Source organism: Ambystoma mexicanum, chromosome 3q (assembly GCF_040938575.1).
Source record: "Ambystoma mexicanum isolate Mex_15411 chromosome 3q, UKY_AmexF1_1, whole genome shotgun sequence".
Taxonomy (NCBI): Eukaryota; Metazoa; Chordata; class Amphibia; order Caudata; family Ambystomatidae; genus Ambystoma; species Ambystoma mexicanum.
In genome coordinates, this window is record NC_090926.1 from 879,355,513 (window position 1) to 879,368,028 (window position 12,516).

Consider the following 12,516-nt stretch of genomic DNA (forward strand, 5'->3'; position numbering starts at 1 on the left):
TCTTTAGAACTATCCCACACCCATTTTTGTATTAGTTGTGAGGTTTGGCAATAGGTTTCTTAGTATAGCCCCTTTTTGATTTGAAGCAACACCATTAGAATAGGCATTTTTCCACCCTGCATACAAAATTCAATGTTCAATAAACACCCTTGAACGGTGACCACTTGTCTGTCTTGCTTGTTCTCACCATGAGTTTCTCACACCACTTCTTCCTTCTGGCGACTCTCCAAGCCCCCTCGCTCCTTCTATATGCTGCACGGCTACATTTGTGTATTGTAAAGGCCTGCAAAGAAAAACCCACGCAGCAGTCGCTGTGTGTCAGACATTCAATGGGTTCATTTTGAGTCACTATATTTCAAATTCAAGCTTGAATAGAGAGATAAAGCCAATTAAACTCTTCGTGATTTTGTTTGACACCTTCTCAGAGATTCATGGCCTTCATCTTTGCTATACCCTATAGGTGCTGCTTGTTCTAGCAGATATCTCTGCTGTCCTCTGCCTTTAAACTCACCTTCCCTCTGCTGGACCGTCTGACCTTCTACAATATAAAATAGAAGAAGTGATTTGGTGCTGTCACAAAGGATCTGACATAGAATCGGATCTGCTTCACCCCAGCAACTAGGAAGGTAGACTTTCATTAAGATTCACCCATAAAAAGATGCTGTAGTCGGCCTGATAGATAAAGGGAAGCAGTAAGATGGTTTTCATGCTATGACCCTTGAAGATTTCTTCCTTCTGGTCTGATTATATTTGTATTACATTTGTATTACTATTGTATCGTTTTGCAGCGCAAACCTAGCTCAGGAGTAACAGAGCGCTGTAAAGGTCATTGAGCAAAACATTGGTCACAAGATTTTAACAAGTCATCAAGCAAACATTAGTAATAACTATCACATTTCAATGTACAGATAGTCGGAAACTAGGATACACCAAGGTGATGTTGGAAGGGCCAGGTCTTCACTTCTTCCCTAAACTGAAGGAGACTTTGAGCAGTCAGGATAGCCACCGGGTGGAGTTCCAGAGGACCAAAGCACAGCCTTGCGAACCAGTCTAGTTTCGGTATGGGGATGCTCCTACTGCAAAATTATTGTCTGATGCACATTGCTTTTAGTTTTGTCATCAAGTAGGCCAGCATATCGGTGGTGGTTGCCTTGTAGGTGAGGCACACAGTTTTGAGCCAGATCCTAGCTGGCATGGGGAGCCAGTGTAATTCACGATAGATGGGAGTGATGTGGTTGAATTTCCTAAAGCAAGTAATGAAGCTAGCCACAGCATGGTGGGCCGCTTTGAGGATGGCCAGATCAGCAGCCAGAAGCCCTACGAGGAGAGTGTTACCGCTGTAGATATGATATGATGATATGATGGGTTATTTATAACGTGCTTAATACCCAGAGGTTTCTAAGCACGGACCCGGGGATCGTACCTGTGGTGCTCTGTGTTGTCTTTCTTCCAAGGTGAGCACGTTGCCCCTGAGCTATCCTCCTGAGACAAGATTGAGACAAGGGCGAGACGAGACACGATGGAGACACGATCTGCAAGATCGTTAGGGCCTGCACCGGCACTTGGAAGTCCTATGGTAGGTGAAAAGGCTTGATCTTGTGGAGTAGAGTGTCAATGAGTGTGTCCTGCTGTTGGCACGTACCTGTGAGTGACTTGGCAGGGCAGGGTTAAGGTTGATGTCGTGGTCCAGGGTGGTGGGTGAACAAGCAGGAAGTAACTATCAACAAACCCCAATTATGGACACAGGTGTATGTTAGTGACTCGTTCCCTACCCCACAATCAGTAGCCGTCCACCATTAAGGTGGAGTAAGGACAGTGAAGACTCACTGAGATGGACAGCTGCTGCCTGTTTGGATCAACAGTGATAGTAAGGTCTGTGTACAAGATGGAAGAGTTCCCACAACAGGCACCAGGAGGCAGGGCAAGGAGTCACGGAAACAGCCAGAAGGACCTGAGCCAGAATCAAGACGGGAAGGGAAAGGGCAGGCAGACAGGAGGACATAGGGCATGGCAGAAAAGGGAAGTCTGGGGGGTAAAAGGCAGGCAAAAGAACTGCTCCGGGAGCAAGGGCATGGCACAGCATCGGGCCAACCACAAAAAGGTTGAGACACAATGTCCTTTTCCCGGGCTGCCCCTGAAGTAGACTGCAGAATGGGAGGGAGGCTATTACCAGTGTTGGCCACCCACCAGAGCATGTGAGTTAGTGTGCATGCCCGGAAGGCCGATGGTGGAGCCCCGCAGCTGTGCATAGCCATCGACTATGCAGTGCCCATGTTGCTGGTGTCATTGGACGTGTGTTGCATCCCATCCTTCTGCCGCGAGGAAGATGCAGCCCATGCCCCCGACCCCCTAAGCACCACTCACGCCACCAGAACTGGAGAACACACCAGGAGTCAGGTAAATGCCTGAATGGGGATCATGTTACATAGAGATATCGAACACTAATCCATTTGAGCCTTTGTTCTTGATGAGATGTTGGGCTGATAGATTTATATTCACAATGAAGCCAAGGGTTGTTACCAAGTGGGTGAGGAAAGGGTTGAACCCGTCCAAGTGCTATTCATCTACCCACTGTTGAGTGGGTTCCTGCTTGGAGCGGTGGCCCAGGAGTTCTTAGTCTTGGTGGGGTAAAGCCTTAAGCAGGCACTTGTCATCCACGTTTGAATGGTTACAAGACATGAGGGAAGGTAAGCAATATTTTGTGGGCCTTTGGTATTCCGTGATGTTGGTGTCTTCTAGCAGTGAGCCCAGTGGTCTGATGTCTCTTAAGACTGAATCTAGTGCGGTCTTTGCCTCTTCCACAGTCTCTTTTGGTTTCCATGCTTGAAATGCCTCTTCAGTCTCTTCAAATGTACACTTTGTCAAAGAATTGTTTATGTTGAGTACTTGAAGTAGCAGGCAAAATAGCAACACGAGACGTATGATTGACAATTGCATTCACGATAGGTACAATATGTCAAGTAGAGAAAAAGTAATTTATGTGTTGGTCGTCTCGTGTTTTTCATAAGCTTTCCTTGAGCTACATTATGGTGAATTTGTATAGCATTTTGTACTTTGTGAATATTGCCTCTGCCCTTCCCCTGCTTCCCTGCCGATTTTGTTTTTTGGGGCTATTTTTCATTTGCATGTCAGCTCTGCTCTGGTCCCTTTTCCCCTCTTTCTGTTGAATTGGGTGCTGCCCTCGGTCTCTTTAATAGCATATTTTTCCTCTTCCCTCTCTGAGGGCTACCAACGGAACAGATGCATATATTAACTATGTAGTATCCCTACTGAAACTGCCTTTTACATTATTTTTGCCTCTTGTAAAGTTTTCATATATCTTGAAAATAAGTATGGTGGTGCGTTCAAGTGAACTTGTTGATTTCCCAAAAGCTATTTAATAATTTGTAATAAGGAACAATTATTAAATAACATTTGATACTCTGTCAAACCTTCAAATGACATTGGTTACCACAGGATGCAAAGACGTCGATCGCCAACAGATGAGGAGAATTCGATTTACTATGAGATCTTCCACACCCAAACCTTTCCGATGATCAGAAACTAACCACCCAAAACTCCAGCACACTTCCAGATTGGACCGAATGACGAAGATGAAGGAAGGGAACTGCAGTCAAGGAGCAGTTGAAATTCAGACATAGGATGCAGGCACTTTGGTCTTCTTTAACTACTGCATTTGTGGGTCGTCTTGCTCTCTGACCCCACAATTTGATATCCTACCCCCAGTGCCCCATAATACTAACCATTGTACAGAAACTTTAGTAGCATCTCACTAACATAAACTAGTACTGCAGACAACGGTAGAGGTACAAAGCACTAACCTGGCACTACAAAAGAACATGCGTGCCAATGCAATCTGCACTAAATCGCTACATGAAGTTCTGAATGAATAAAAACTGTCTGTAAATGTCAACTGTTCATCATCAATATTATCTTTGATTAATGAAAGGATGGCGAGCAGGCATGTTAGACCTGTGCCTTTATAATTCTGTTACAGCCTGTTTTTTTTAGCATGAACTGCAGTGCATACTGTTTTCTGTTCGTTTTGCCTCTTATAACTAAGCATTGCATTTTTCAGGTGTATCTCGTTCCCAGGAGTTTGGCTCGAAAGCGGGTGTGGAATAAAAAGTACCCGATCTGCATTGAATTGGGAAGGCAAGATGACTTCATGTCCAAGGCCCAGACAGATAAAGAGAGCTTGGAAGAAAAGCCACCTGCAGAAAGAGGCGACCTTGCAGTTGAAGAGTGCAAGAAGAGCGCGCCTTTGCCAGAAGGAGGGAAGCCCGGTGGCCAGAAGGAGCAAGTGCTTTATCTCTTTGGAAGGACGGGACGCGAGAAGGAGGACTGGTTCAGGAGGTTTCTTCTGGCCTCCAGGGCCAAGTCCGAAGTCAAGAAGGCCGCAAGTCTACTGCCACCTAAACAAGGTAATGTATTCTCTGGATAGCGCCAATGTCGTGTGAATCCAAACATTCTTCCAGAACTTTTTATTTCTCTTCTAAAGAAGGTAACATGTTTGTGTGCTCTGTTCACATGCACACATTGGATACACACATCAATGCCAGCTTCATGTTGGCAAACACTCTTATAGAATACTGCGCATTAAATATCCATTCATGTGGGCATGCAATACAATCTGAAGTGTTATGCATATTCTGTGCTATTGTCTGAGTGCTATTTCTGCCAGACAGTCAGAACGTGCAAATAGCAGGCAAGTTGCTCATTGTTCGAGAATGATCATAGTGATGGCACTAGCAGTTGTTATACACACTGTGTATTATTGGCCTTTCTTTCTGGCGTTTGTACAGGTCTAGACATATGCCACTATCCTGACCAGTTGCCCATTCTCTGTTATCTAAATCCTTCTCTCAGAAAAGCGATTTAAAAAGGCCGTTTCTGCCTACAAAAGAGTTACTCAAAAGGTGATGTATTGAACCTATGTGCTATCTTAATTTTTGTCACATTAAAGTGATGCAGAAAACCCATTTCTGCCTAAAAACATCTTTCTGAAATGTAATAGGTTAATTGTAACTATCAAGCAGCTCCGTGTGTAATAAAAACCTTTTAAAGAAATGTGCCATTTGATTTTGAAACAATACAGCATCACACCACACACCGCTGGGTTGAACTATAAGCGTGTCCAATTGTTATTCTTTTGTATAGAAAAGGTAAATATTAGTAGCAGCATGCTATACATTTTTTGTAGAAAATTGTAATATGTAAAGGTTGTAATATAATTATGGGGGTCTTGTCTGCATTTCGAGAAGCCTAATATGTTGGCTTTGCCAATGATTTGTTTTCTTGTTTTTCTATTCTGTGTGTTCAAAAGAATGGGTTATTGTTATTGAGTTTGAAACACAAATATCAGTTCTTCTGTATAGCGCCGTAAGGCAGATAGACAGGTAAGCACTGTTGAACAAGCATTTAGGGGAGCCCTTTGTCATTCATTCATTCTTTGAGGAAGCGGTCAATGCCTTATAATTGGACACTCCTGAAGTTTGACAGTTTTTGGTTTGCTCCACAACATTGAAATCTTCCTTTTCTATATGTCTCACACCATCTGCACGCATGGAGCGGCTGGAGTGGCTGTAGTATATGCTGCAGCACGTTGTGCAGGTGTTGCTTGTCAAGCTTTCATCACAGTGGGCACCATTAACGACGAGACACAAGTGTTGCTGGGAGGTATGAGACAGGCATGGTATCGAGATAGACACAGACACAAAAGATATAAGTTAAAAAAAAACGTTAGTTGGTTAAATGGGATGGGATAATACCGAACTAGTCCTATTTCTAAATGGGAGTAATCTCAACCAGTAAAATAAAAGAATAGTCTGAGTCTGTCAGTCAAAACAAAAAGGCTGTCTGTGTCAAACCTATGCTTGCCCTCTCTCTGTGGAATGTGCAGGGGAAATTAACAAATGCAAATAGTGTGTAAAAGTAATAGGATGGCACTGGAGCTTTGCCACAGCTCCCTTCCCCAAATTTAGGACACTTGTATTTATCAAAGTTCGAAAATGTTCAAAAGTTCACAATAGCTTCTGACGGGCTTCTCCGGGTTCCCTTTCTCCCAGACTCAGAGCCACTTGGTATCAAATCCTCTTGGTTTTACAAAGTTTACTTTCAAATCTTTTTTACTCAAAGTTCAATTCTAATTAATTTCACATTCTCCATGCGGGGTTCATTTCCCCATACTGCAAACCGCTACTTGAAGGTATTTCACAGGTTACCTACTTGGTGGGTCTCCCTGGGTCGTGGTGCAGTTTTCAGACCGCATGTGCCACCCATTACTGGTCATGTATCTCGGGCCCCTGGGGTTTAGTTTCACCCCTCCTTTGGTATCTTCTATTATTTCACTTTCTTTCAATTTAACACCTTTCCACTTTTACTTGCAAATTTTTGCCAAGTCCAACAACCTCTCTTTTAGTTCAAAGTTCACTTTAACACGCCTTCTTCAGACTTACTCACGTTCTCCTATTCGTATGGCCTCTTCTTGGTCATTTTCAAGTTTACTCCTATTTCATTTTTACTCGGCTCCCCTGACGTTGTGGAGCTCCTTTAGTGATTTCGATTTCGCTCCTATTTCAGTCGCGCACAGCGCCCCTGCCGTCGCAATGCTTTTTATAGTCCACGGAGACTTTCAAATGCGTATAATTCTATACAGGACCACAATGTGACATTGTATTATTAATTTGCATTGGACTTTTTTAAATTCATTTCACTGTTCTATTTTACTTGTTTTACTTCCTTCAATTTAATGTACAAAAGGGGCATCATTCACTTTTTTTTTAAAATTAAAGATTCAAAATTACTTGCTATATTTTTGTTCAATTCGAGATTCAAATTCAATTGGTTTACTTTCGTTCAGTTCAGCATTTAAAGTTGCTTACTTCCCTTCATGATCATATGCGATAAAGGGTTTCCTTTCTTGTAGCCCTCACAATGTATCCTTTAACAAGTAACGTCCTCCAGTACCGTTCCTCCCACACAACCACTTCAGTATGTGTTAATTGTTTGACAAAGGGAAACGTTTATAATACACAGAGCCTTTGGAAGACGGTCTCTGTTATCTTGGACACACAATCGCTCTATTACAATGTATACTTGTTTTTTAAATTTTCTTAGGGTAATACATTTTAATATCTTATGGTTGAACTAATGACTCTTTTACAAGCTTGTAATTCCTTTGAAATAAGTCATGGTATGAACATGACTAAAGTCTGGCAAAGTGTTTGGATGTGTGGCTGATCCTGGACAGTTCTCCAATGTTAGGATTTGCCATAAAATGCCCAAAACTGTGGCTTAAAAGATTCATCAGTGCCACAGCTTACATAGAGAGCAAAACAAGAGGTTTACGGATTACCTGCACTCAGGCCCCTCTAAACTGCTGCTCATTAATGTTTATTATAATTGCGAAACAATAGACACAGTATTTCATATCTCATTCAGTAGCCAAAGTAGTGTTCCCACATTTCTTCATGTTAATTTCTGAAGCCATTAAAACAACAGTCTTAAAGTCTAAATTATTTCCCAAATGATCATGCAAAGAAATGCACATTTATAGCTGGAGTTACAAATGGACATGGCTTCAGTTTAGCATCAGCCAGATTGGCTTGGAATGGAATGTCAAACTGGGACCTTTGCCGATATAAGAATACGCTCCTCAACTGTCAACCATATACCTAACCCAGAAATAAATCAATTTGACCAGTTTGCTAATATAGATTGCTTGCACATACATTTTAAGATTTCATATCAATATATAACCTCTGGTACATTTCTTCTTGCTTGATGGCACATTGTTGATTTTGAAAGGTTACTGAGTAGAACATGTTCAGATATGGGCAAAATGTACTGTCTTTTTCCATTCATATATTACATGTTCATTTAAATAAGTGATAATAGGACAGCATCCAACATTATTAAAAGTCGAAGGACAGTTTTCTTGGCGTGAAGAACTGTTTCACCATTTCGTCTGTGACCCGTTTACTTTTTTCCTGGTGTGCAGATATTAAGGGTTGCAATGTGTTGATGAGGATCTTCTTCAGTTCCCCCGTTAGCAGTGCGCCACTTGTGTAATCCTGCTTAATTTGCTCGAGTTTATCGTCATCATCAAGAGAACGCATGTTTATTTATCTTTGACTTCATCTGCTTGGGGGGGGGGTTCCGTGAGGGAGATGGAGGAGTTGGGGGTCAATTGTATTAATTTTGGTCTGGGCCCCCTGCAGAGCGGGGAAGAAGGTTGAATGGAGAAAAACAGGTTTAGGATATCCAAGCCGAGATGCCACATCTCTGGTCATTCTGAAGTATGGATCCTGATCAATGGCACATGGAATTGAGGCACTGAATGTCCTTTCTGTCTCTGAAGATGTTGGGGAAGGAGTTGCTGGAAGACGGAGCAGCCTCGACAGCAGGAAATCTGATTTTTCCAATACGGTCACTGTCTGTAAAGCCAAATATCCCCTTCACCTGGTTGTAAATCACATGTTTCAGAACTTTAACCACATTCCTGTAGAAATCAGCGCTCATCCCAATGTATTCTAGATCGTAGAAAATTAATGTTTTATTAACATCAAAACCAAAGGCGATGTTATCTTTGGCATTTTCTATGGCAAACTGGTGCGCTGTCTCGCTTGTCAAGTCTTTATAAAGGTATTTCTCATCAGTCATTTGAATGACCAATGGGATATTAAACACCTCTTGTAACCACTTCGTAAAAATAAAAGGAATCAGGTGACCGACGTGCAGGAAGGTCCTGTGTAATGGTAGAAAGGTTTCTTATTTTCGTATCAAGGACCTGGTTCAAATCTCTGTGAGAAAAAACGATCCCCCGGCGAAGAAAGTGATGTGGTCTTTGTCCTGTGACCCTCTCAATCCGATCTATCAACTCCAGGTCAATTTTACTGCTACCGAATCGCACTAGGAGTTTCATAGTTGACCCCTTTAGCACTGCCCGTCTGCACGGTCCATGGGTCCACAAAGTCATTGGCATCATCGGCAACTGGACCATTGTTGGTTGTTGAGGGCACATCTGCTGGTGGAGAGCTAGGTTTGTTGTCCTGCCCAGTCACCTTCTTATAATCCACTTTCAAGGCCAATAGTAGCTGGATGGCTGCATCCACCTCATCCCTTACTGCTTTATCTGCCTTGAGTGTCAGAACCTTATCTCCTTGTGCATTCACTCTTTCAAATAGTTCTAGTGGTGTAGAGGCACTCAATTCACTGTTCCAAGATTCTGCCATGTTATGCCTTTAGCAGTGCAAACAATTTTTCTCCTCCAAAATCAAAAATGGGGTCCTCTAAATAAAATGTCAGGTCAAAACATATGTACAAACTGCATCACAGAGAAGTAGTCACCGCTGATCGGATGCAGCAATCGCACGCTGCATTGCATCAGCACTGCAACAGGTATACATGTTTTAACATAATAATGGGAGTTCTTTCCTTACTCTCGCGGTTTAAAGTCAAAGGGGTTTTCTCAGCCTACTACACTCACCGGCTCCCCTTTAAAGACTGCGCTTGCCTCGAACTTCAGAGAATGTCCCCAGGGATCCTTCCTCTATCCATCAGATACTCGGACACTCCAGTGCCTCACAGCGGTCTGTTTTGGGTGTAAGGACTTGACTTCAACTCGCCTCCTTCCGTCTACTTTATCTTTGTCCCAAGAGCTCCTGCTTCCATGCTCCACCACCCTGGACCACCTTCCTCTGCAGTCCCCTAGTGTCTCACCGCTCAGCCATGTGCAGACCGGCTCGCAGCAGCACCCCTTAAGTTAGACAGATGGAACGCAAGTGGCGTAGCTTCTACAATCCTCTTCTTAGAGAAATATATAAATCATGCCTTGCTACTTACCTGGCAGACATTAAAGCTGCAAAAACATTGTATTTTTCTCTTAACATCGAAGTAGCTTTATGTCAACCTAAAGCCCTGTTCTCTATTGTTAAATCATTGTCATCCTCTGATTCTCTCATATCAAGGGTTAAGCCTACACAAGAACTATTGCGATGATCTATCACACTTTTCTATCACTAAAATGAATGATATCCGGACGAATATTGCTAAATCTGCAGCCATGTCTTGTAGTAAAATAAAGTCTACTTCTCATTTTACATACCCAGTAAGCTCTACAAAATGGTCCACCTTTCCGACGTTCACAGAAGTAGTAGTCTTAGCAGCCATTCAAAGGATTAAATCCTGCTCACCATCGGATGCTATTCCGGTAGATATTATGAAGAAAATCGTGCCTGAGCTCTTAGAAGCACTCACATCAGCTGTGAATGACTCATGTCAATCCGGGGTTGTCCCTCCCGAGCTAAAATCTGCTACGGTCATCCCGCTTCTTAAAAAGCCTTCACTCGACCCTACTGTCTTAGCTAACTTTCGTCCCATCTGTTTCCTTTTGTGACTAAACTACTTGAATCTCTGGTCTCACCCCTACTTTCATCTTTTATGGAAACCTCCCACATGCTTGACCCTGCACAGGCTGGCTTTAGACCTGGCAGAGGCACTGAGAGTATGCTGGTCTCCGTCCAGGATGACATGGCCAGGCTGGTGGGGTGGGCGCCCTCATTCTGTTAGATGTATCAGCGGCATTCGACAGAGTCGACCACCCCAATCTGCTGTCTCGTCTTGCCCAGATAGGAATATCTGGTCAGGTACTAGCCTGGTTCACTTCATTCCTGGTGGATCGCACACAGACTCTCTATGCCACCTTTTTTAACTGCCCCTTGCCATCTTAGCTGTGGTGTCCCGCAGGGCTCATCTTGGTCTCCGATTCTATTCAACATCTACATTTGGGCCCTTGTGTGTCTGATCCGCTCCTACGGTCTCAAGTGCTACTCCTACGCTGACGACATTTAAATACTGAACCGTTTAGATCGGGATCAGGCTGAGATGTCGTGCCTACGGAGATGCCTGGCCACCGTTGGTGAGTGGATGGACCACAATTGGCTCAAACTGAACAGAGACAAGACGGAGGTTCTGGTGGTGGGGTGTCCCCCTGATTCTTCACTTTGGGTTTCTTCTTTCTGGCCTTCCACTCTCGGTCCCCTTCCCACCCCGGTTAGTAAAGTGAAAAGCCTAGGGGTAATTCTTTCAGCTTCACTGTCTATGGTCAACCAAGTCGTGGCTGTCTGCCAAGCAGGCCACTACCAGTTGAAGGTTTTGAAGAAGGTGCTCCCTATGATCACTGGGCACCTTCGTCCCCCGGTAATTCAGCTTTGGTACTACTTACCGTACCCATGTTTCGACGTACGAGGATTGGAGGGTGTGCTTTCTCTTTTGCGGCTGCCAATTTATGGAATGAGCTGCCGCTCTCAATTAAGAAACTGTTGAACTATCTGGCTTTTAGAAAAGCGATAAAAACAGTACTCTTCTAGGTGATCGTAGTTTCTTCCTCCTGGTTTTCCTGTTTGAATACTGCCCATCTCTCTAGTGCCAAGATACCCTAGGGTGGACGTGCGCTCAAGAAATGTACCTAACCTAACATAACATAACCTCTTCTCGTCTTCTTGCTTCTCTACACAGGTTTCCCCCGTCTCTGCATGTGTATCTCTGTCACAGCTTCCTCCTTCCTATGCCACTGATAGGGGTTTTTATATTGTTTTACTACAATCGGTTGACGCCAATTACCTTTAATTGCCTGACCTTGTAATCTACACCACTCTTGCTTCCTCTTCCCAGTCTTCATAGGCTTCTGGGATATATAGTCCTTTTTTAGCAATCTCAATATTTGGGGCTTGGCTTAGAGTACAATATAGCATGTTAGTGTGTAACTTTTGATCGCCTCTTCCCAATACCGAAGTGGTATACAGAAGGGGAAATAAAAGGAAACCTTTGGCAACAGCCTATGAAGGTTGAGGAAAGGTCGGTTAGGTCATTACTAGAAAAGGAGGGATGCCGTGTCTCGCTTTGGTATTTTGTTTTTCTCACTCCACTTCTAAATTGGGGACGTTTCTTGGGTTTCCTGGGATTAATGGGATGGGAATAACAATATCCCATAAATGTTTTGGGGATTGTGGGATACCCTGAAAGAAGAGTGTGTTATACCACGTCTCACCTTTTGGGGGTTCTCCCCCTCAAGTCCCCAAGCCCAGGTGATCCTTTCTCGCTTGATTGCCCCCAGGGTTGGGATCCAAGAGCGATGACCCTCCACAGGCCACCTGAACAAAGGATCCCCTGGGTTTATTAGTGAGAACACCCTCAGGTTTCTCACAGAGGGCACAGCAAGGCATGCCAACGTTCCTCAAGCAAATGGTCAAGAGATCTCAGTAGCGGGCAGCCCTCTGATGAGCAGTGAACCATGCCAAATGTTGTGTGTTTGAGCTTTTCAGCACTGTTAGCATGACTCCAGGTGATGTATATGTTTGTTGCTTTTTCAGACAGATCAGCAGGTTAACCTATATTTCAAGACCGGTCACGGTTTCCCTACCAAAAAGAGTGACTGCAAACCATGTAGCTGCACACTTCAGTGAACTGTCTCCCTATTAGTCTGGTGAGCTCCATGCCAAATTCAGCCCTTGT

The 12,516-nt window shown here is 43.6% G+C and overlaps 1 protein-coding gene and 1 pseudogene across 2 annotated transcripts in view; one reads left to right on the top strand and one right to left on the bottom strand.

The window, feature by feature from the left end:
* TEX2 (testis expressed 2) overlaps positions 1–12,516 on the top strand; it is a 1,181,730-nt gene that overhangs the window by 540,474 nt on the left and 628,740 nt on the right. For both annotated transcript variants that reach the window (XM_069654999.1, XM_069655000.1), the window contains exon 4: positions 4,079–4,424. In XM_069654999.1, coding sequence (XP_069511100.1) covers positions 4,079–4,424 — 346 coding nt within the window. The remainder of the gene's footprint in view (positions 1–4,078; positions 4,425–12,516) is intronic.
* On the bottom strand, positions 7,862–9,236 carry LOC138583075 (tryptophan--tRNA ligase, cytoplasmic pseudogene; annotated as a pseudogene).